The sequence below is a fragment of the Mus pahari genome, chromosome 5 (assembly GCF_900095145.1).
Source record: "Mus pahari chromosome 5, PAHARI_EIJ_v1.1, whole genome shotgun sequence".
Taxonomy (NCBI): Eukaryota; Metazoa; Chordata; class Mammalia; order Rodentia; family Muridae; genus Mus; species Mus pahari.
In genome coordinates this window covers 129,817,964-129,842,603 of record NC_034594.1, presented here as the reverse complement: position 1 = coordinate 129,842,603, position 24,640 = coordinate 129,817,964, and the positions used below count along the sequence as shown (strand labels likewise).

Below are 24,640 nucleotides of genomic sequence, written 5' to 3'. Positions count from 1 at the left end.
CCTGGAACTCACTTTGTAGACCAGGCTGGTCTCGAACTCAGAAATCCGCCTGCCTCTGCCTCCCAAGTGCTGGGATTAAAGGCATGCACCACCACACCCGGCTTACTGCGCTCATTCTTATTGATAGCATGAACTTTAAGGAGCAGAATAATAAAACAGCCTTAGCCTCTTCGTTTCTCACACAGCCCACATGCAGACAGCACATTTTGGCACGTTCACCTTTGGAAATAGTCTTGGAGTTAGGCTTTCCTATCCACATTTGGAGCAAGGCAGTGAGCTGTCTGCTCTCTCTGCTTTAACTTACCAGCCACGTGTGCTGCTTAAATACTTTCTAAAAGAAAATTACTATGACATACTTCTCTCCCTCTAATTATTCCCATCTCTCAGGATACAATTCTTGACTGTAGCTGTATATCCATGAACATAAGGATTTTTAAAAATATGTATTCAGTACCCTCCCTTTTTTAACATACTGGACCGACTGGGGGCCTGGGGCTTTTCTCCTGGTCTTTAAGTTAGGATGTGCTTTCTTAGAGAAGAGCACATGATTCTTCCCATAGTAGGAGCCTTGCAGCAGTCCACTAAGGTCTGCCAGGTGTGTCTTTTTTGTACATATATGTACCCTCCTTTCTCTCTCTCTCCAAAGAATTGTACATGCCGTTTTATCCACTCTTAAGGCTTTGTAAAAAGTTTTTCCTGGTGGGTGATGGAGAAAGAAAAAGGAGGACCTGACTGACTGCTCCTAAGCCTGGTGGAGGAGAACCTTGGTTGTAGATATGAGGAAGAGCTCAGCCAGAGTGTGCAAGACCCTGAGCTGAGCCATGTGAAGAGAGGAGAGTCAGGAGACTCAGAGGCCGAAAGGGGGAAAGGGTGTAAAGGACAGGCATAGCCAGAATGGCTGGGTTAGATAGGGAAGGGATCTGGGAGAAAGGCAGCCCAGCCTCTGCACTGAATTAGTTTAGAGTATGGGGCAGGGTTTGCCAGCTGGGAGGACCCTGTCACAGGAAGGGATTGAGGGATATTAGGAGAACCTGGCAGCCAGTGTCTGCCTTGATATGCTAATAGGCACTCCATTTAGCCATTTGTGCCAGGTTTGAGACGGAACCCTGGGGTGGCCCCTTCACATTTGCCCGTCTCTGCATGGATTCTACTTGCTAAGACTCATCTAAGATGTAAGATTTTTCTCTGAATACCCTGACATTTTCTCTTTGGCAGACAAATCTGAAGGAGTTCTAGCAAATGAAATGTGAGAGAAGTCTTCCTTTGGTGGGAGGTGCAGAAGATGAGAAGTGGAACTTTCTAGAGACTATTTGTTGAGAGTTTCTTCCCCTAGGCCCTGCAACCCCAGTAAAGGACAGTATTCCAGTGTCCAAAACGCTCCACTGTTTACGCAGTAAACTGTCTTTTCTTGGTCATAACAAGACCAGGAAGTTGTTCAGGAGTAATGCATCATCAGAGAGCTGGTTCCCAGCGCCCAGTAAAGACAGTCTAGAACGCCTTCTCAAGAACCACAGCCATCTCATGTGTTTGTAGTACTATCAAATTGAGGCTTAATTTACATGTTCCTAGTGACTGATTGATAGACACTTCATGTGTGTGTGTGGGGCACGTGTGTCTGCATGTTTGCGCAAGTGCATGCATGTGCTTATGTAGTATGTGGAGGCCAGGTATCTTCCTCACTTTCTTCCCTAATTTTTAAAGAAAGGATCTTTCACTGACCTGTAACTCACTGACTGGCTGGTGAACTCCAGAAATTGCTTGTCTCTGCCCTTCAGCACTTGCATTAGCAGCGTGCCCGAGGGCTTCTGTGTGGGTGTCAGAGGTCAGGACCTAGGTCCTCATACTTGTGTGACAAGCCCTTTACCCACTGACCCATCTGCTGAGCTCTAGGAGGAATCCCTTAGCCGATTAATTTAATTTAAGGGGTGTGTGTATGTGCACGAGCGTGCATGCTCACGCTATAAATTATATAAGCACAGTAATTCCTTCCCAAGTATTGTTAGTTACCAAAGTCTGCAGATCTTCAAGTACCCTATTTTAAATAGTGCAGTAGCTGGGCATGATGGTACAGGCAGACCTATAATCTCAGGCTAAAAAGTAGAGATCACCAGGCATGGTGGCGCACACCTTTAATCTCAGCACTCAGGAGGCAGAGGCAGGCGGATTTCTGAGTTCGAGGCCAGCCTAGTCTACAAAGTAAGTTCCAGGACAGCCAGGGCTATATAGAGAAACCCTGTTCTGAAAAACAAAAACAAACAAACAAACAAAAGTAGAGATGAGAAGATTGTAAATTCAAGGTCAGCCTGGCATTATGGGAAGGCTATTAAGACAAAAAGTTACAGTATTTTCATATAGCCTGTGCAGATCTTCCTAAGATCTAGGTTATTTACAATATATAGCCCAATATAATTGCTATATAAAGTAGTGACAGTGTGTTGTTTAGGGAATGGTAAAAATTTGCATGTCCAATGCATTTTTTCCCTCATATTTTATAGCTGGTTGAATCTGGATCTATAGAAGCCACATTTATTTTGCAAACTAGTCACTTCTCCCCCTCTTCCTTTCCTTCCTTTTTTGAGATAGGGTTTCATACTTGAGCTTATTATATAGCCAAGACTAGCTCTTGTCTCCCGACCCTGTCTCTCACATACTACGATTATAGGCATGTGCCAACACACCCAGTTTGATAATCTCAAATTAGTGGAGAGCTTTAGCTATAGCCCAGTGGTAGAGTGCTCTCCTTGCATACCGGATGATACAGGTTCACTCCCAGTACTGCCAAGAAACAAACACCCACCCTCAGTTCGTGGGATGCTTAGCACTAGAGAGTGTCGTGTTCACTTGGCTGGTTAGAGACTGGCGGAGTAGATCTCTAGCTTTCCTGTATGGAGGCTGTGGTTTTCACCATTCTGTGGGTGACCAGGAGATGTACCATGTAATAATTTATCATTTATGCTGAGCAGAGATTTGAACCCAGTCTATTACCTAGTAAAGCACATTCCAGTATGATTTATTAATATGTTATGCTGTGTAGTAACCTTTGTTGGAGATAATTCATAGTGACTGGAAAGAAATCTAGAAGTATGTATCATTTCAAACTTCTTAGAATCATTAAATAAGACTAAAAAGAAAATTAGTTTTGTGTGCCATTATAGTATTTTCAAAGGTGGGGATCTTTCAAGGTGTTTTGGGGCAGATCCTTTGTAGTATCAAGGGTTTATTATACTTGAAGTTATCATAAAGGTATCCATTTGTTGGAACGACTGACAGTGTTCTTAGTCTCTTTGTACATTTTAACTTTCTAAGTCAAATTTGCGAGCTTGTCAGTTAGCAGTACATTTATAAGAACTCATCCTTACTGGGGGGCAGGATAAAGTCCAGGCCTCCATCTCTTACAGACTGTGATCACCTTTTATATCAATTTCTCCACACTCAGTCCTCATACTTCAAATTTCTTTCTTGAATTTTGCTGTCTGTTACATTCACACTATTTGCATTCTTGTAATAGAAAGAGGTTTTTGCCTCTCTTCACCTTTGTTTATACTACTAACTGTATTGTTTGTTCTTGTAATGAACTGCCGTCAAAAGGGAGCGAGAACAAAAGAGAGAGAGAGAGAGAGAGAGAGAGAGAGAGACAGACAGACAGACAGACAGAGACAGAGACAGAGAGACAATTTATCTCCCGCCACTCTGTCAGTTTCACAGCAGTTGAGCATATGAGAAAGGATAGGAAAGATGGTCTGGCTGTGCAGAAAGTGCCAAGGATTAGCAAGCAGATGTACAGTTAGAACCCACCCCATCTCTGGTTAACCCATTATAGATGAGCATACATGAGCTCAGCATTGGGTTGGTGCTTTTGCACGTAAATCTGAGAAATGGAATGAAGCAGTGGGTTAGCAGATATGTTTTTCTCTTTTCTTTCTTTGCCTTCCTTTCATCTTAACATATTTTATCAGTTTACAGCAAGGTTTTGTAGCTAAGAGTCTCCATGGGAACAGAAGGATTGAGGAGTATGCTAGGAATGGGGGGGGGGGTATCAAAACATGGAAAGACCTAGGATTTGAAATACAACCGCAGTTGAGATCTTTAAAATACCTTTACCTTTTCAATAATCTTCATCTCTGTTATTCTTTCCTTTAGCTTCAGGCAAAAATACTTGTATATCTGTAACTCAGTCCAAAAAAGCCATTCTTGAGTATATTCTGGCTGTCTGTTCATGTTACTGACCAAGTGACCTCTATCGCCATCTGTTGGTAAGAGCTGTGCTTTCTACTAGACACGTAGCTTGCTTAGATAACTGAATTTTTCAAGGTGAAGAGTTTTGTAATTCAGGAGAATTTAATTTCCTTTTATATTATATATTTGGAAATAGTTTCAAACCAGAAGTGAAATTATAAGAATAGCATACCAGGATTCTCCGCAGAAACAACCAAGACGATATATATATATATATATATATATATATATATATATATATATACACACACACACACACATATACATACATATATGTGTGTATATATCCCTTTAAAATTACCGTGTATATATTTTAATAGAAGATTTTTATAGATATGAAAAGCTCTTTTAATACATTTTGTACATATATGTACAACATGTATACATGTGCCGCACATTAAGGAGTTGGCCTTGTAGTCAGACTGAGAAGTCCCAAGGCACATTAGTAATTCAGCTTTCCTCCCATGCCAGTATGTTCCCTCATGACTCCACAGCAGCACACTTTTGCTAGACATTTAATTCTACTTAGGATTCAATTGGGTTGTTTTCATGCTTTGATTGCTAGTATTATATAAGCATGCTTAAAAAACCCTCAAGTACATAGTATTGTGAGTTAAGTGGACTTCTAAGAGCCAGTCTTGAGTATAGAGCTTGACCAGAATGTATAAACTCCCAGCAAAACTGCATAGTAAAACAGTGTTTAGAGCACATTTATTTATAGTTAACCTATGTGCATGTTTTGGAATCGTAGAGGCTAGAGTTCTTTTTTTAAATTTATTTCTTTTATTTTTTTGAGATTATAATTGTATTACTTCCCCTTCCTTTTCCTCCCTCCTATATAACCTTTCTTAATCTTTTCATATTTATGGCTTCTTTTTCCAGTAATAGTTGTTATATATTTACATAATATTACATATAAATTATATAAACACACAAATGCAAACTGCTCAGTCTGTATACTTTTTAAAAGAATATTTTGGTATTTTAAATTACAAGTATGTGATGGTGGGGGGAGTTGTATTTATGGGTATGTGCCCCATTCTGGTGATGAATTACTGTGCCACCATGCTGGCGATGGACCAGTGTTCCAGTGTTCTGCCTTGAGTACCGTATGCTGTACTGCAGCTCAGGTTAGACTAGACGGCTGCAGGGTGAAAGAAGCACTTTCCTGCTGACTTTATCCCTCCCTTCTAGTTTAATATGCTGACTTAGTTTTGAAAACCTTCTTTCTCAGACTTCTTAAATGTATGCCTTAAACATTTAGAAACAAATATAAAGTATAAATAGATGTTTTAACTCAGACAATCATTTAGTGAGTGAGTAAGGCTTCCTGGAAGGTGGTTTATTTAGTTGTTCTGACATACACTCTAAACATGTAGTAGATTCACTTAACATTACCAGCGTTTCCCCCTTTTGCTTCTTGGGTGGTGTGTGAAATTGCTAACCCTGTCATTATGCTTGGCTTCAAGCAATGGGAGTCTGTCCAGAACTCGCACTCTTCAGTTTCAGGGTGTGCTCATGTCCATGAGAACTGTCACCATTGTTTGAAATTCCAGCTAGTCTCAGATTTAGACTTAAGTATAGCTTATATTTTTTCATTTCATGCCAAGGATAAGTGACCTTTTAGTCTTGAACTGAGAATACATTTTATATATTGAATATGCTGATAACATGGTTAATTTATAGATACTAACTATCCTTAGAAGATTTGAAACACTTCAAAGTAGGAAACTTTTAAAGTTATTCAACTGGTGTCATCTGCATAAATATTCCAAAATTTGATAAACTCTGAAATTTGAACCATTTCTAGTCCTCAAGCGTTAGAGCTGAAGGAGGTTCAGCTGGCACTTAGACGTCAGTTGTCAACATTAGAGGTTAGCACTCTGAAGGTGTGGCTGGATCATCGTTAAAGCCAGCAGTTTAGAACTGCATAGGTATACAGCACACTGAAGATGTAGTGTTCTTACTGAATATGTAAACTCATCTCGTTTCCCAAGTAAATAAATTTCCCAGTAAGACATACTTGGTTAGACCTGCAACTGAAGCTCCACGTTCCCTGTTTTTACACTGTTTTTACCATTTTATTTGACTTAAGCAAGGAGGGCAGTGTGAATTATTCATGGATTCGGGTAGATTACATTTTTTTCTTTTTGATGTTATCTGCTAGAGACTGTGTTTTCTGTGTTTCCAAGAATTCCGAGTTAGGTGGAGTGATAATGTATGAATAAGGCTGAAGTCAGAAGGCTAGAGTGTGAACATGCGAGGTTTGCAAAACATTGATGGGAAAGGACTTGCATGTCAGTTTTGTCTTGAGGACAGGTAACAGTTTCCTAGGCTGCTTTCCTTACAGAAGCGTTGGTGATTCCCAGTACCCGTCTCTGCTAGCCTACATGTCTCTGCTTGACTGTTGAGACTTGTACAGTCCTGCTGCTTCGAGCCTGCCCAGAGCTCATCAGAGATTCTTCACGTGTGGCAGGCCAGGGTTCTGTGTCGCATCTTTTCTTAATAATACCTTTTACATTTGTGTGTTTGTATTGTTTCTACTATTTCATCATGGTGTTGATTTCCTTTTACTCTTCAGCTTGTCTCCCTTCATCATCTTAGATTCCTACTTTTATAGAAATCACCTGATTGTTGAAACTGAATCACAATACACTAGTTTCTTTGTTTTTCAAGTTTGATCAGAGTAGGAGCAAACTTTTAGGTTCCCCTTCATCTGTCCTTATTTTCTCCTTCTCTTCAAGCTGTCCATCTCAACATTGTAAACTTGGTCAAGTTGTTAGCCCTCTTTAAAATGGTTTTGGATAACCATTTGGTGTATCCTTGCTGGGGAAGCCAGCATCTATCTCCCTTCCTCCCTCTCTCTCTTCCTTCCTTCCCTCCCTCCCTCCCTCCCCTCCCCTCCTCCCTTCCTCCACCCCCCTCTCATTCCTTAGTTGCCTTTAGCAGTTGTTTGTGTAGAGCCGAGGCCTTGTGTGTCCCCCTCTCCCCTTCACCTCAGCATGTCTGTGTTTGTATTGGTGAGACTTGGAGTATAGCTTCTGACATTTCCTGGGACACACACTCTCACAAAAACCTCCCTGATACCCTGGCTCTTTCTGCCCCCCTTCCACAAGTTCCTTGAGCTGGAGTTGGAGGAGAGTAAGGAGGGTGTGGCGGGTTTACAGAGAGGAAAGAGAGGTGTGTGTTTATATTCTCACAAAATAAATAATTGAAAAAATAGACTCCCTCAGAGGGTAATTGGGAATATTAAGGATAAGATGCATGGCCTCCTGGTAGAAAGTACCCCATAAATATTAGCCTCATTGTTGTATATTATATTGTTTTATATATTTGTTGTAGCCGATGTTTAAGATGTATGACCAGACTTTGTATGAAAACAGTTGCTTAGCCTTTCCTTATAAAAGCAGAATATTGTTCATGAAAAGACTAGTATTAGGAGTTAATTATGAACTTCTAAAACTTTTTGGCAAAGCTCCAAAAATATTAACAATCTTAATCATGGTTAAAATAGTTATTTTTTTCTCTGAAGTTTTCTTCCAGTTGGTGTAAACTTAAACAGGAAATAGTTTTTTATGTTTTTTTACTCTCTGAAGTATTTTGTGTTACACTAGTCCCTTGAAAATGTTTTTGTGGTCCTCCACTCCCACCCCTGCCCCAGCTGAGAACAAAACTCAAGGCAAGAGCTTTACCACTGCACTCCTGCCAGTGACCCTGTTCTCTCTCTCTTCAAAAAAGTTTGTTTGTAGTTGCGTGTGCATGTGTGTGTAGTGGGGAGTGGTATGTGCATGTGAGTGCAGATGACAGACCGTGGCAACTGTAGGTGGAGGTGTGGGAGCTGTTCATGGAGGGTGCTGGCACCTGTCCTCTGCAAGAGCAGTGTGGGCTCCTAACTGCTGAGCCAGCTCCTTAGCTGGGCTAGATTTCTAAGGTGATGGCTATTTTCTCTGGGCACTTTGAAGCCCTTACTTTCTTATTGGCGGTGATGTGAAATCTTCAGGGTTTTATTGTTGTTACAATTATTTTGCCTTTTAAATCACTTGCTTTTAAAAGAATTAAAAAGAACTAAAAGTAGTACATGAAGAATTAAAATAATTAAAAGTAGTACATGAAGAATACAGTTCGTTTTGTTTGTCCTGCTTAAGGGTGGCCCAGAGTATGAGTCCCTCCCATCTTCTGAGTTCTGGAAACTTCAGCCTGGGTCTTCAGCGATTATCTTGTTTCATCATCTCTTTTGGATCTTCTCTCAGGGCGTGTAGGGTTTACCCTGTTTTTTACTTCTTGCATGGTGTCCCCATCTGGACAGTGTTTGTGTGTTACTTTACTGTTTATTTACCTCATGAATTCCCTCTTGAGTAGAGTTTGGTATGATGCTTCTGTAGTGAATATTAATTTTGTTTTTAAACTCTTATTTCTCTTTACGCCTTCCTTCTTTGAAAGCCACTGACTTTGCCCTTTCTAATATGCAGAGTCTCTCTGGTAGTTTTGGTGAGAGGTCATCATAGTCACTGTTGCTCCCTTTCGTTTACAGGCGGTTGCTGCTCACAGAGCTGCTGGTGATTCTGTTTTGAGTCTGTCAGTGGGGCTTTGTTTGACTGGTATATATTATGTGTTCCATGCTCAGATTTGTTTCCACTGTCTGTCTGTTGAAGAATTACAACTGTTGTGAACTTTATTTTTAAGGTAGTGTCTTACCATGGAGTCTTGCTGGCCTAGAGCTCTCCATGTAGACCAGGGTGACCTCAAAGTCACAGATATGCCTGGCCATGTGAACATATTTTAATGTGGATTTCTTAGGTTGAGGGTCTTGGGCCATAATGGTAATATAAATTCAGATTCTGTGTCTGGAATTGATACTGTCTTCTGACTTCAACATTAAGCCTAGGCCAACGCAGTTAAGTTTATAGATCTTCCTGGCCAAGACACATTTTCCTCCAGAGCATCTTGCCACCGATGGGCCAGACTCTGACCTCTCTAGCTCTCTGCTTCAGATGGAGATGGGTAGGGTGGGGCTGGAAGGTGAGGGTGTAGGCCTGTTTTTATTTTTTAGTGGCCTTGTCTTTTCTCTTCAGCTGGGAATTAGAATTCAGACTCTTTTTCTAAGTTTTTCACGAAGCACAGTGTGTTTCTAATTATTTTGTCAACTGTGTTACTAGAAATGGTCAAATGACTGAATCTTACCTGTCGTTTTGTGGGCTTGTATGTAATATTTAAATACCATTTCCAGTGCTTTTACCGCTTGTCTGGCTTGCGTATAGTCCTGCCCTGTGCATGGTTGCTTTGTTCGGGCATCCATTCATTCTTTCAGCAGATATGTAGTAAGTAGATGATTAGATGAAATATACTATATGTATATGAATATAAAGAGAAAGGATAATGTTTTAATTTTCTTTTAAAAAGGTTATTCTTTAACGTCAAGGAGCTAAAAGATGATTAAGGAAAGATAAACAGTCACTTTGTGGGAGATGTTAGGCAGGTAACCTTTTGTAGCCCAGATATTTAGTAAAACCCATTCTTTTGAAATTTCTGTCATAATAAATTGAACTTTTGTGACCTATAAATAGCATGGATAATCATGCAGTACTGTACCAAAAATGGCTTTAATGCATTTCTTACTAAGCTTTTGTCCTAAACAGTTCAGTGTCAGTTACACTCAGCATTTTCATGACAAATTTCAAAGACAAACCATTAGAATCTAGCTTGCTTCTGCATGTGCACAGGCTGTTCACACCTTTGGGATGCCCTTGAGTGGCAGAAAGTACAGCTTTGTAATTTAAAATAAATGGTGAAGGAAAACAAGCTGTCAGTCATAATTTAAATATGGAAGAGTCTAAGAGTGCTGTCCTAAGGGTTTGCTTTCTCTTGCTAAACTGACGTCACTGTTGTCACCTTTCCTTTGTTATTAATGTGTGCGTACGCCACTGCCTGTATGCAGGCTGGAGAACAATTTTGAGTGGTTGGTTTTTCTCCCACATTAATGTGGGTTCCTGGGTTTGAACTTACGTATCCAGGCTTGTGTGACAGTGCCTTTCCGTGCTGGGCTCTCACCTGCATCAGTTTTTGTATTCCTTACTTGTAATGAGCCATTTGAATATTTACAAGGTAAGGTTTCTTTTTCCAGAAGCAAATACAATATTCATTTCATATCAATTCCATTAAAAGCTGAAAGCAGTTTGCTTGACTCCAGATTCCCTAACAGTATTTGAGCCAAACTGAGAATCATGGGACTTGCAGACTTGAAGATAATGCAGATGCTGCTGCAGAAAAGCAATCTCCATGACAGTATCATTTTGTGAAAAGAGCTACCCATATTTTGGTCCGATTCATAGATACTCAACATTTCAGTTGGTTACTGAATAGTATACATTTATTGTTAAATACTTGAAGCAGGGTGAGGCTGACAGATAGTGGTGTTGAAGAATAAAAGCCAGCAGTACAAACTGAAAGTTTTCTCTATAAACTTCAAACTAGAATAAACTGTGTAACTGCAGCTGGAGTAGAGATGGAGAGGAAACAGAAACAGAAACCTTGGTGTTAGATTGACGCCTAGAGGCTTCCCTAGTCAGAGCAACTGAAGCTTGACTTGATGATTCAAGAAGTAACAGCATGGTGATCTCTGGCAAACTCAGCAGTGACCTCTGACGCTGGCAGTAAGTCTGTCTCTGCAAGTGTTCCCTAGTGGAAGTATTACAGTATAGTCTTCAACACAGACAAGAGTGCATACATAGACTTGGGTGCAAAAGGAAATAAAGTGTAGTTACATGCAAAGGCAAAAATATGCAGCTGTGCACTCAGATCAGTTGATAGGGAATTTTTTTTCGTCAGCTTTTATCCCTTGTTTGTTTATTAAGGGGAAAAAGAAAAATACTTTGTTTGGTATTGGCAGAACCCTTGAAAAGATGGTCACTCTGGAGACTAAATGGTTGATTGGGTGCAGTTTGATGATCTAGTTTGTGAACCAAAGCAAGAATCTAAAATGCATATTTCAAGGTTTTCTGACTAAGGGCTGATATTGCTTGTTTGAAAGAAACCAGAAGACAGCCAAATAAATGTCTTCAGAAGTAGAAAAGAGAGTAAGTTGAATTAGTGAACTTAACTAAGAAAATAGTTATTGTGATATTTGTAGTCATGAATGAGAGTGCCACTTTATATTTCTAGGAAAATGAAATAAACTACAATATATATTTGTCTCATTTAATTTGTCTTGAGATGCATATAAAAAACCATTTTTTAAAGTTTCCTACATAATGGATTTTAATGTAACTCATGAAATATTTTAATGACAAAACAGACAAAAACAGGCATGAGGCAACAGGCTTACCATGGATTTGTGGCCAGTCTAAGTTCTATAGTTAGTTTAAAGCACACACACACACACACACACACACACACACACACACAGATTAAAAGTAAGCAAAACAAAACAAAACAAAAAAAAACCTGATTCAAGTGTATTGTCGCTTATTTTAGTATTACCTTTATTCAGTAAATAGTAATAAAATTTATATATCTAACATGCAGGTTATCTTAACACTAGGGGGCTCTCTAGATTTGTGGATTCTTATTCTATGTCACAGTGTAGGAAATCACTTGAAAACATTTTATTACAAATAAGTGCTATTGTCAGAAAATACTAGATCACCTTAGGCTCTAGTAAGTTCTAGACCAGTCTGGTTTGCAGAGTAAGGTGAGGTTTCAAAACTACCTCCCTCTACACCAGGAGTAAAGTTGAAAGATGGTAAAGAAAACAAGATTAAATTGTATTAATGTATAATGTGTTATAAAGCTGGGTTTCAAAATACTTACTTGTTTAAGATTAGGTCTCACTGTGTAGCCCAGGCTGGCCTGGAACTTTCTGTGTAGCTTAGGCTGGTCTTGGGCTTGTGACCTCTGACCTTTGCCTCCTAGGGTCAGGTAACAGGTGTGGCTCACTGTACCCAGTACAAGCTGTTCTTTTGATAGCAGGCAAGTGTCAGCCCCATCCTCTCGAAGTGGCCTGTGTGGCTAACGAAGCCTGAGTGCTGAGATAGTGTGCACTAGGAAGTTTTGTGCTCTGTATTGCCATACTGATTCTGTAAATGGTTCCTAAATCCTATTAATTCAAATGTATTTATTTTAGAAATTGTAGAACGATGTTTTGTTCCTCAAAAGTACTAAGGCTAATCTGAAGAAATGAAGATAATTTAACATGTGCTTGAAAGCTGCTGTCAGCAGTTATAATTTTGAAGCTTTTGAAACCCCAGGAACATGTTTTGGTCCATCTGAGGAACATTCTTATTCTTTCTGTGTTAGGATTTTCATGATGCTCACCAGATATACTCTGATTGCCAGCAGTGTATTTAAACAGGTTTTGTCTTTTTTTTTTTCCTTTATTTAGAAGACTATTACATTTAAACTCTTAAGTTCATTAAGGAGATAATGAAAATGTTTGCATCCTCACTGCATTGCTATAGGAACATATTTACCACATGCAAGTGCATCTTAGCTCAGCTTTCTTCAGCACAGCTCTGGGGAGTAGATACTCACTGTTGCACATTTTATACATGAGGAGACGGTACAGAAGAGTTCACTTGATGTGTTCATCTGTAGACCATAAGCAGGCTTGTTTCAGAGCTCTTGATTGCTTTGGGAGTTGGAGGGGAATACTCTACTGGGAATTGAACCTAGATCTTTAGACCTACTCATTCTACTACAGAGCTGTATTCCCAGCCTTCCCTCCCCTCTAGTAAGTTTTCTGGTCTGCCCTTGAGTTTGTGATCATCCTGTGTCAGACTGCTGCCTAGCTGGGATCGCAGGCTTGTATCGTTAGGTCCAGCAGAGCCTGAGCTTTGTAGAGAAAGGGTATAATAGACTTGGTAGAGTTTATACTTAGTGTATATGGTAAATAGTCTAGAATACTCAATTTACAGTTTTTTTTTTTATGATAAAAATAGGTATTTAAATTTAGAAATGAACTTAAAGTGTTTTCCCTGTTATTTTACGGATAAGACGAAATTATACTACGTTATTTAGGAAAGACAGTAAAATCAGTGAACACTGTCATTTTTAGTAAGGTGGAAAGAAAGAATGGTGTTAATTGAAAGAATGCCTGGCTAGCGTCTTCGATGTCTTGAGTCTCGGTTCTCTGTCCTCACCTGCCTGATGCTGCCCAGAGGCTGTTCTCTGTGCTGGGGAATAGTAATGGCATTTTTGTCAGATCGTGAGAACAGTATTTTCCCTTAACTCATGTTTTCAGTGGGATAATGGATTGAGGGTATTCCACAAACCTTAATCCCCCCACACAAGTGGACATGTTGTTCTTTTGTGACATGTCCTATAATATTTTTAAGTGTTAGTCGTATCTTGGTAGGGGAATAACAAAGGCAAGTCTCTTCTGCATTGTTAACCTAGAGGTTGCATCTAAATCTTGAAAACTGAACCTGGGGGATGTATTACTTTGCCACGTTTTAAATGCTTGTTATTTATTTTAAACTAAAAATGCTATGCAGTCTCATTCTTTCCCTCACAGTATCACTTAGTGAGGAAAGTAATAATTTTATTTCACTTATGAAGACTTATGGTAGCGAGTACTGGCACCATTGTAATCCTGATCCTTGGAACACAGCGACTTGGCTAAAATAAAGACCTCAGCAAAATCACCGCCTTTCCCTAGTGCACCAGTGGCATGGTGGCTTTCTTGAACTTAGAGAAAGACACACATTTTAATTTCTTCTTTGTTTTCTCCAACAGGAATGATGTATTTGTGGCCTTGGACATGAAGTAATGAGACCTCTGTTGCTGTTACTCTAGGCTCAGGGGCCGATGAAGAAAGCATGGACCTAATGAACGGGCAGGCAAGCAGTGTTAATATTGCAGCCACTGTTTCCGAGGTGAGAAGTAGCACCCGGGTTACAAAGTTTCTTACCTGTTTTCTAAATGTCTAAAGATTACATTTGGTTACATTTTAAAATCTATGTGAGCTAAGGACTAGGCCACTTCTACAGCTTGTCTTCATCTACTCTTTCTTAGTCATCAGAATAATAGATTTTATTGTTATGTCTTTGTACCTTGGTCATATTTGTCCCCCTCACTCTTCACCCACTTGCTAGTTTCCTTTTCCTTATAAATAGTATTCTCAAATAGTATTCTTCACACACACATATATACACACACGCATGCACACGCATGCGTGCACCCCCCCCCCCACATACATACCCACACACACCTAGGTTCTCTGTATATGAGAAAGATATGCAGTGGGTTGTCTCCCCACCCACCGTACCTTCTCTTACTTTCTCCTCCCCCTAATGCCCTGTCTCTCTTGTTGAGGCAGGGTTTCTCTGTAGACCTGGCTGTCCTGGAACTTGGTCTGTAGACCAGGCTGGTCTAGAACTCAAGATCCTCCTGCCTCTGCCTCCTGAGTGCTGGGATGAAAGGTGTGCGCCACCACTGCCCAGCTCTCCCTTCTCTATAGGTATCTTACTATCTCACTTACTAGTTCCCCTTCGACTTTCATGTTGTATATAAATACATATGTATTTATATTTAAATTAGATTCTTTATAATCCAAGAAGAATATATAGTTTGTTTTTCTGAGGACTATTATTTGTTTGTGTGTGTGGTGTATGCATATTAGTGTACAAGCTCACGTGCCTGGGTGTGTGCGTGTGGAGGCTGGAGCAGGACATTGGGTACCTTTTTCTACCACCTTTTGCCTTACTGCCATGAGACAAGGCCAAGCACTGGGCAATCACACTCAGAACCTCATGCTTAGAGAGCAAGCTTTCTTACCCACAGAGCCATTTCTAAGGGTTTGTGCTTATTAATTTGTTTTGAAACAGAGTCTCACAGTATAACCTTGGCTGGCCTTGAAGTCACTTTGTAGACCGTGCTGACCTCAAACTCCAGCAGTCTGCCTCTTTAAACCTCCCAAGTGCTAGGACTAAAGGACATGATCTATTGTGCCTGACCTTTTGTTTTTTAAACTAAATTTTGTCATTCACGTGTTAATTGCATCATACAAGTATTTTATCTATTTAAAATACATAATAATAATAATAATAATAATAATAATAATAATAATAATAATAATGATTGCTTACAACTCTTTATTGGGGTTAGTATTTAAAGAAGCTGTCTTGGGATATTCTGTCACACAGGTACCTTGGAGACCTTGGCTTTGACACTGCTGGAGAATAGAACTACCATTTGGAGAGCAATAGGAAGGGTTTGCATTGCTGATGTAGGTTAGAGTTGAAATGGATGTTAAGACCGGAGGAGGAAGTCAGTTCTTGCATTCATGTGTTGTGATTTTATTTTTTCTCATCATTTTATTTTATTGCTTTGTGTATAGATCTTAAGTACTTTGCTTAAAAATTACAGTATTTCCTACTCTTTTTAGTTTTTTTCTTACAGTGGTAGAAAAGAATACTGTTTAATTCCTCAATCCCCTGACTGTATTGATCTTTACTAGTCTTAACCAACAAGCCTGACAACCCCTTTCCTGACATCTGCCAATAGCAGGACAGTTTCATAGCTTCCTGTGTAAAGATAGATTTTTGCTGTTGTTTTATTTACTTGAGTGACTTTGGTCACCACACTCTTTTGTCACAACAGAGTCTGTCAACAAACTCGAAATTATAACCTTATGTGATATAATCACAGAAATCATACCCTCCTTGTTTTCTATAGTCTCTTCATTAGAAGCAAGTCATAGATCTTACCCACACTGATGGTGTGAAATTTAGTCAAAAAATGTTTTGTTTTATTTAAAAATGCCACATCTTATGGAGCCAGGCTCACCTCAAGCCCAGTGTGTAGTCAGGGATCTCCCTGCTTCTTACCTTCCAAGTGCTTGGGTTACAGCCATGTGCCTCCATGCCTGTGTGCCTCCATGTCTGCCCTGAGCTTGCTGTTTGTTTTTTCCTGATTCACTTAACTAACATTTAATGCTAATTAGTATTCTTTCATTTTAGGAGTTGTTACGTAGTGTGTGCATGCATGTGTGTATTCTTCATGCGTGCCAATTCCCTCGGAGGATAGAAGAGGGTGTCAGGTCACCAAGCCATCTTCCCAGCCCTCCAGATTTTCTGTCTAGTGGACTCAATTTCCGTTAGTACTGTTTGAGATTTAACATTCTGTTCAGAGAATATCACTTCTGTTGATGTTTCATAAGCAGTTGGCATTTCCCACTTCTGTTACAACTTGCCTTAGTCAGATTTTACACATGGGATTTTTCCTTCTTCCTGTGTTTCCCTTTCTTCCACATAGAAAAGAAATCTCATCTTTTAAGATATATTTCAAATACTGTATTTTTAACAAATCCCTTTTGTATAAACAGATGGGAGTTATTTTTGAAACTATAACAAAAAAACAACTCATGTTTTCTTGTATAAATTTGTTCATAGTTTTTCTTCCCTGGGACAGATTGTTTGTGTATTTACTTGTTATATTAAAACCATATTTCTTAAATGTCTCATGTGTCTGTGTATTTGTAACTGTGTATCCAGAGACACCTGCTATAATTCACTGGAAGCAGTGTACAAATATTTATCGGATAAAACAGATCCTTTTATTTGTATACAAATTGTTTCTTCTAAAGGTAAGTGAATTACGTTAGGCTTCAGGCTAATATACTTTCTATATGACAAGTGAGGTCAACAAGGTCTATGTTTTAAATAGTTCTACTCTGGCAAGACAGTGCAGTTAAAAACATGTATTCTCTACTTATCTTAAGCTTTAGATTTGTTAACATATCAATCCAGATTTCCTTAAAAGTGCTAAGTTTTTGGATAAAATACTTACCCTGAGCCAACCGTACTTCTTCCGTACTGTCTGTGGACCAGCCGACTTCTTCCTTAGTACTATCTGTAGCTTTTAGGCCACGGGTTTGTCAAACAGTCCATTATCTTTAAGTTGAACATCATTCAAGTAGTCAGGACACAGACAGAAGGGAGTCATCCTCATTGCCAAAATGTCCTACACACCCCTAGTCCAGTTTCCAAGGAGTGCTTGTTCCTTTCCGAAAATTGATGGTTTGAGCCTCCACTCTCTTGTTTCTCTCAGTGTTCTTCTCTGACTGGCCTCCTCTAGAGTAGTCCACTTGTGACAGTAGTTCTGGTGACAGTGCTCAATAGCTTCTCCAGGCACAAGGTTCAAACTTTTTACATCTCCTCCTATAAAATAATTACAAAGTCCTAAAAACCACACAGTCGGGCAGGCTTATCACAGCATCAGACCAACTTTGGTACTGTTTTCTATCTTCACTTCCTGTTGTTGTGATAAAACACCTGTACAAAAGCTACTTTAGAAGAAAGGGCTTATTTGACTCAATTCCAGATTACAGTCTGTCACCGTGGGGAAGTCAAGGCTGTAGAAACTTGCAGTACCAGTCCCATTACATCCCTAGTCAAGAGCAGAGAATAATGAATTACTACACCTAGCTGGCACTCAGCTCGCTTCCTCCATTCTTACACAGTCCAGGATTTTCTGCCCCGTTGGCATTTACAGCCCTCACTTGAGAGGCTCTAGCCATCTCCATGGTGCCAAGCCTCAGTTCTCTCCCAGACCCTTTGGTCTTGGGGCTTCCACTACAGCTGAGGCTGCACCTTTACTAACGGCTACTCCTGGATTCTCTGCAGGAACACCAGCCTTACCATGTGGTGCAAAGCTTCAGCTACGCTCCATGACCTGTTTTTTCCTTCAACCCCAGTACCATGTGGGGCACTCTTACACATTGTTCAGCGTCCAGCTTGAGATTCAACCTTTTACCCCGCTGTGTGATGCCTCAAGGAAATACTTCCCAGAAGATTTAGCCTCAATGATACCGGACTTCTAGTAGTCCCAGACTATTCTTCAGCACAGGTTTATCCCATAGATCCTTAATCCAGACTATTCCATGAACAGCTCTGACAGTCTATGCTTTGTTCAAACTCCCCAAGCCAGACCATCATTGTCTGCATTTTCTTTCAGCATTCTGACCGTCTAAGCTCCCATAGAGCAGCCCCTCCCTTAAGTTCTGAGCATTCAGTGGCCTTTCTAGCCCAGAGATCCAGAATCCTCCCCCAAATCAACACAGTCAGGTCTGTCTCAGCAGCAGCCCTACCCTGTTGATACTAGTTTTGTTGCAGTTGCTTTCTGTTGGGGTGATGGATAAATAATGTGACCAAAAGCAGCTTGGGGGGAAGGAGTTTATTTCAGTTTACAGGCTGAGTGAAGGTCAGCAGGAACGGAAGTAGATTCCTTGGAGGAAAGCTGCTTACTGGCTTTTTCCCAGGTTCACTACCAGCTTTCTTAGAGCCCAGATCCACCTGCCCAGGGGTGGTGCCTTCCTCAGTGGCTGGGCCCTCCCATATCAATTAGCCATCAGGAAAATGCTCCACAGACATGCCCACAGGCCAGTCTGATGGAGGCAATTCTTCACTTAAGTTCCCTGTATTAAGTAATAACCAGGACCAACCAGTAACATATATGAACAAATACAACGGCTTGTATAATTATATAATAAATGGCATCCTCTGTATTTTCTTCTGATATATGCTACAAGAGTGTTTTCTATTTCTCCTCGTTTTAAAAGTTGTAGACTCATGCCATGCTTGAGGGTGTTTTGCTCAACAGCAACTTCATGTATAACGATGGTGCCATGATCATGTTGTAGCCATGAGGAAACTGATACTAGTGATTGACAAGATTGTTTAACAACACTTTGACAGTGTCTGAATTGTTAAGTGATGCATAGCTGTGGATGAGCAGTTTTCTTTACCTTATGTTAGAACTATGTAAAATCAGAATGTTTGTTTGAAGAGACATACGAAAGGGAAAGGGAGGGCGACTTACATCGGAACCCAAAAAAGTACAAATTCAACATTAGCTTTCAAATTTCTAGCTTTTTAGCATTTCTCCAACTAAGCAGCATGCTCTACTCAGCTTTTCTACATCTTTTATTACATAGTGTTCTTAGTTCCTCAGTTTGTGTGTGTGTGTGTGTGCGTGTGTGTATGCATGCTCATGTGGTGTGCCCATGTGCGTGTGGACACCAGTGGTTGATACAGGTGTGTCTTTCTTCATTCTCCAGCTTATTTTTGAGAGATCCTACCACTGAACCTGGAGTTGATTAAAATGTAGCTACTCTGATTGGCCACCAAACTATGGATCCTCTTATCTCTGTGCACTGCCCAGCCCTGGGGTTGTAAGAGTGCGTACTCTACCTAGATTTTACATGGACGTTGAGACTCCTAGTTAGATCTGCATGTTTCTATAGCAGACATTTTACCAGCCAACTATCCTGTCAACCCCAGAGTTCCTCTGTCTTTAAAGGCTTATCTACTTTGTGTGGCCCGGGCTGTGAAATGATATTTAAAGGCTGTGTTTTCTTCCATCTTGTCAGAAGAGTAGCAGCTCTGAGTCACTAAGTGAGAAGGGCTCTGAATTGAAGAAAAGTTTTGATGCTGTGGTGTTTGACGTTCTTAAGGTTACGCCAGAAGAATACGCGGTGAGCTTTCTGTCTCTTACTTTCCAGGTTTTGCATGTAATTTATATACATCATCTTTACTGAATTAGAATTTGTGGCCTCACAGATCTCAGAAGAGGAGATGGGTTTTTAAGGCTGGATCTAGGAATTGTTGGAGAATAGCACAAGAACAGAGCACGAGGGATGAGGAGGGGTGAGGGCCGCTTTCTTCTGAAGGGTAGCTGCCTGTTACACTGTCAGTGTGGAGCAGAGAGATGATAACTTGATCGCTGCTGTGCTGACTCGCCAAGCAACTATGAACATGCTCACTATTTTTTTTTTTAACTAATTTGAAATTTAAAAATTGAGAACTCTGATTTACCAACCTTTGGAATATGAGTGATATAAAACTATCCAGAAAACCTTTTTACCTGACATAAGTGTTCATTGCTTTAGATTTTTTTGATCTCCTTTTATTAACTAAATACATTGCTTTTTTGGTCTTAAACCACTCTTACATTCTAAGAGGAAAATGGTGTTACCTTTCCCTGATTTCTCCTCTTAACATTTTTTAAAAAAAGATTTTATTTTTAAAATATATGTGAGTACACTGTTGCTGTCTTCAGACACACCAGAAGGGTGCATCAGACCTCATTACAGATGGTTGTGAGCCACCATGTGGTTGCTGGGAATTGAACTCAGGACCTCTGGAAGAGCAGTCAGTGCTCTTAACTGCTGAGCCATCTCTCCAGCCCTTAACAGTTTTTTTATTACATGTGTTAGTTCATTTGTGTGAGAAAGGGGGTCATGCACCATAGTGCCCATGTACAGGCCAGAGGGCAACTTTACAGTTGGTTCTTTGCCTCTACCATGTGGAGACCAGCGATTGAACTTGGGTTGTCAGTCGTTCCCTGAGCCTTCTAATGGATGACAGTGCCAAAGTATCTCCCCTCTCCTGCCTTTCCTAGGAAGAAGATGGCTAGGGGTTGTATTAATGGTGCAAAGACTAAATTTTCTACTTTTTTTTTTAAGTCCTAGGCTACACATTCAGTAATTTAGTATGGAGTATAATTTTTATTTTGAATAAATTTTATTTGTATTTTGTTTGTTTACTTGTATGTTGCCATCCAAACCAAACCAAATCCCTTTGTCTTACAGGGTCAGATAACACTAATGGATGTTCCAGTGTTTAAAGCTATTCAACCAGATGTAAGTAGTTTTAAGAATATTCTTTGAATATAGAAAACAGTAAACCATAATGTCTTAAGATGTTTAAGAAATTCAAATCATATTTTGTATTAATCATTAAATGTCTAAAGCTTGAAATGTCACTTAACCTATTCAGACTTAGAGACTCAGATGCCATTCATCATAGTGTATTCTTTAGTCAAAAATGGGATGTTTGAATAACTTTGTTATGGAAGGAAGGAATAGACTTAAAGAATTTTTTACCCATGGTGTTGTGACTTTTTAATGGGAAAAATTAGATATAACTTAGTAGTCTTTCCTTCTACCTTAATTTTTTATAATATGACTTATTTTAGCTTATTTGCCTTTTAAAAATTATTTTGTGTGCTCATGTGTTATGAGTGGTGTGGATGCATGTGTAGCTCGTGTGTTGTGAGTGGTGTGGATGCATGTGTAGCTCATGTGTTGTGAGTGGTGTGGATGCATGTGTAGAGGTCAGGGAACAATTTCCATGAGGTCACTTCTCTCTCTACCCTCATGTGCCGCTTGAACTCAGGGCTAGGATAGATGGTCCCAATATTGACACTTTAGAGGAGGATCACAAAACACATTTTTCTCACAATAAAAATAGAGACTAATATTACATATTTACCTAGTCAATGTAAGTGCATGTGTGTGTGCGCTCAGGTACGTTTATAGTTATCATTTTAAAGGTCTGTGTATAATAATTTTGCTTCATTGATAAGCTAATAGTGACACCTATCCTTTATACACAGCTGTCTTAGTTTACTTTGTATTGTTATAACAAAATACCTGATGCTGGGTAATTTATATAGAGGTTTGTTTAGATACTAGTTTTCAGAACCAGGAGGTATTATTTGTTGGGCCTTGAGTGAAGGCCTCTGGCTGCCCCACAGTGTGGCAGGAAAGTAGAAAGGGAAATGGCATGTACAGCAGAGCCAAGCATGGGTGTCTTTATGACAGTCACTTCTAGAGAGCCACCTCACTCCTATGTGCTCCTGTGCTATAAGACTTTCCATAAGACTCGGAAAACTTCCCGTCTCCCTACATTGGAGACTCAGACAGCACATGTACCTTCAGAGATGCATTCAGGTCACAGCTAAACTATTATAAGAGCTCAATATTGACAGTAGCCTTAGATTCGGAAAAGACAGTTTTTGCTCTTAGTATGTAGACTTGATCTTCGTCTCCCAAACAAAGCTGTTTGATAATTCACAGTTGGTTCTTTGGGAATAGTGTGCATTATTTGTTGTGTTACATGCAGTCTGTAGTGACCCTGAGTGCTGTAATTAGCTGAAGTCCAGCACATCTGAGTGTGAACAGGTTATGCTTATGATTTTTCTTCCCCATGTAGGCTACTTAATGTGTTAGTATCTCAAGTTTGCTGCCTATCAAATGAAGGGAGAGCTGGCCACGTGACCTCTGAGCCCTGTCATTTCCATAAGTTGTCCTTCTCTAACAATGCAGAGGGGTTAAAAAAATCAAGTTATGGGTTAATAGGAGACAAAGAACTGTGTACTCTATAAATAAAGGTAGACAGAGAATGTTGTATTTAAATGATCAAAACAGCACTTGGGAGGCAGAGGCAGCCCGGTCTACAGAGTGAGTTCCAGGACAGCCAGGACTACACAGAGAAACCCTGTCTCAAAAAACAAACAAACAAAACAAAACAAAACAAAACAAAAAAATGATCAAAACAAAAAACCTTGGAATATTCATTTCTATTTTTCTTGAGAAGCCCACCTGCAGCCTTGATTTCAACAGTCTTCTAAGAATCCCTTTTCCTTTAGAATAAAATATATTTGCTATTGCTCTTTCATCTGATTCATATAAACCATGAACATCTGGTCTCATTTATTTAACTGAATATCATGTAGTAGCCACATTTTACAGTATCAAGGAGTAGGTCAAAGCAATGGGTGACTTATTTAACCTCTAGGAGCCAAAATATTTTAGCTTGTAATCAGAATAAAATTTTTATAGAGATATTTTATACTTTCCCCCATGCTAAGTTTTGTGAATTCTAGGTTTACCATTAGATGACTGCATTCTTTTACCTGGAGTAGCCCTCTTTCAGGTGCTGTGAAATGTATGACTTGGAGGTTGGACATGGTACACTAGAAGACATAGACTTCCATTTTAAGAGGATATTATTATTATTATTATTATTTCCCTTGGGATACTGAACAACACTTTGAACCTTCAAAGTTGATTCCCAGTCCCCCACCTTTTCGAGACAAGGTGTTAGGTAGCCCACGCTAGCCTGGAACTCAGTATATGTAGCCAAAGACATAAGACCGTGAGCTTCTGATGGTTCTTCCTCTACCTCCTAAGTGCTAGAATTTTAGGTGTGCTCTACTGTACCCAGTTCTTGATAAATACCCAATTCTCTATTGTCAACACTTCAATCTAAAGAAGCCTTCTTCGCTCCACCAAATCATGGCAGCACTCCCTCCTTGATCTGTGTGTACACTGGTCACTGTGCCCAAATATCTAACAGAACCAACTTCCTGGAGAAAAGATCAGGGCTTGTGGTTTGAGAGAGTCCATCCTGGTGGGAAAAGCGTGATGCAACCGAGCAGTTATTACCTTGTAGGCCATAGAGCAGAGAAAAGAGGTAAGCTGGCACTCAGCTTCAGCCCATAGTTTGGTGTTTCCCACATTCAGAGTGGGTCTTCCTTTTAGTTATGGTTGGAAAACCCTCACAGACACACCTGGACGCATGCATCCATTCCCCTTGACAGTGCCGGTAACTGTTACTGGGACTTTCTGCTTTGACCCCTGAGGTCTGTTTTATCAGGTAGCCATGGTAAGCAACATTGAAATGTGTTCATGTGACATCTGCTCAGACCACCTCACTTTGAAGATAAGCAGGATCTGAATCTCTTCATTTTTTGCCGCCTTCTTCTCCTCCTCCTCCTCCTCCTCCTCCTCCTCCTTCTTCTTTTTAAGATTTATTTATTATTATTTTAAGTACCCTGTAGCTGACTTCAGACACACCAGAAAAGGGTATCAGATTTCATTATGGGTGGTTGCTGGGATTTGAACTCAGGACCTTTGGAAGACCAGTCAGTGCTCCTAACCACTGAGCCATCTCACCAGCCCGTTTTGCCTTCTTCTTGCATTTTCTACTCTTTCTGGTCTACCAAAATGACCTCCTTTCAGTCCTTCATCCCACAGCCGGTGCCTGTCATGCCTAAAGTGGAGACATTTTTGTCAGGGTTGTCCAGAAAGCAGAGAAAGGGAAATGCCAGAACCTTATAGGTTTTTTGTTGCTGTTGTTTTTGCTTTTGATTTGTTTTGTTTTGAGTCAGGGTTTCTCTGTGTAGCCCTGGCTGTACTGGAACTCACTCTGTAGACCAGGCTGGCCTTGAACTCAGAAATTCACCTGCCTCTGCCTCCCAAATGCTGGGATTAAAGGCGTGCACCACCACTGCCCGGCATCCTTATAGTTTTTTTTATAAAAGATTTTTTTGTTTTTATTTTATGTGTATGTTTTGCCTGCATATGTGTTTCTGCAGCATATGATATGCAGTGCCTGTGGAGACCAAAGGATAGTGTTGGAGCTGCTGGTACTTGAAGTCATAGACTATGTGGGTGCTAGAATCCTAGCCAAGGCCTCTGCAAGAGCTATAAATGTTCTTAACCACTTACCCGTCTCCCTAGTCCATTTCATTTCACATACACTTAAGGATGACAGGTTAGAAGAGTTGTGAGGTGTTTTTATTCTATTTTTTTCAGCTTTGCTGTTCATAAATTGTGCCACTA

The 24,640-nt window shown here is 40.0% G+C and overlaps 1 protein-coding gene across 5 annotated transcripts in view; it reads left to right on the top strand.

Moving 5' to 3' along the window:
- The window catches only part of Ralgps2 (Ral GEF with PH domain and SH3 binding motif 2), a 125,750-nt gene that overhangs the window by 17,444 nt on the left and 83,666 nt on the right, over positions 1 to 24,640 (top strand). For 4 of the 5 annotated variants that reach the window (XR_002380559.1, XM_021198981.1, XM_021198978.1 and 1 more), the window contains exons 2-4: positions 13,966 to 14,105; positions 19,601 to 19,705; positions 20,822 to 20,872. Coding sequence is in view for 2 of the 5 variants with exons in the window: in XM_021198981.1 (XP_021054640.1) it covers positions 14,049 to 14,105; positions 19,601 to 19,705; positions 20,822 to 20,872 (213 nt within the window). In the remaining 3 variants the exon portion in view is untranslated. The remainder of the gene's footprint in view (positions 1 to 13,965; positions 14,106 to 19,600; positions 19,706 to 20,821; positions 20,873 to 24,640) is intronic. The other variant, XR_002380558.1, reaches the window with a different exon arrangement.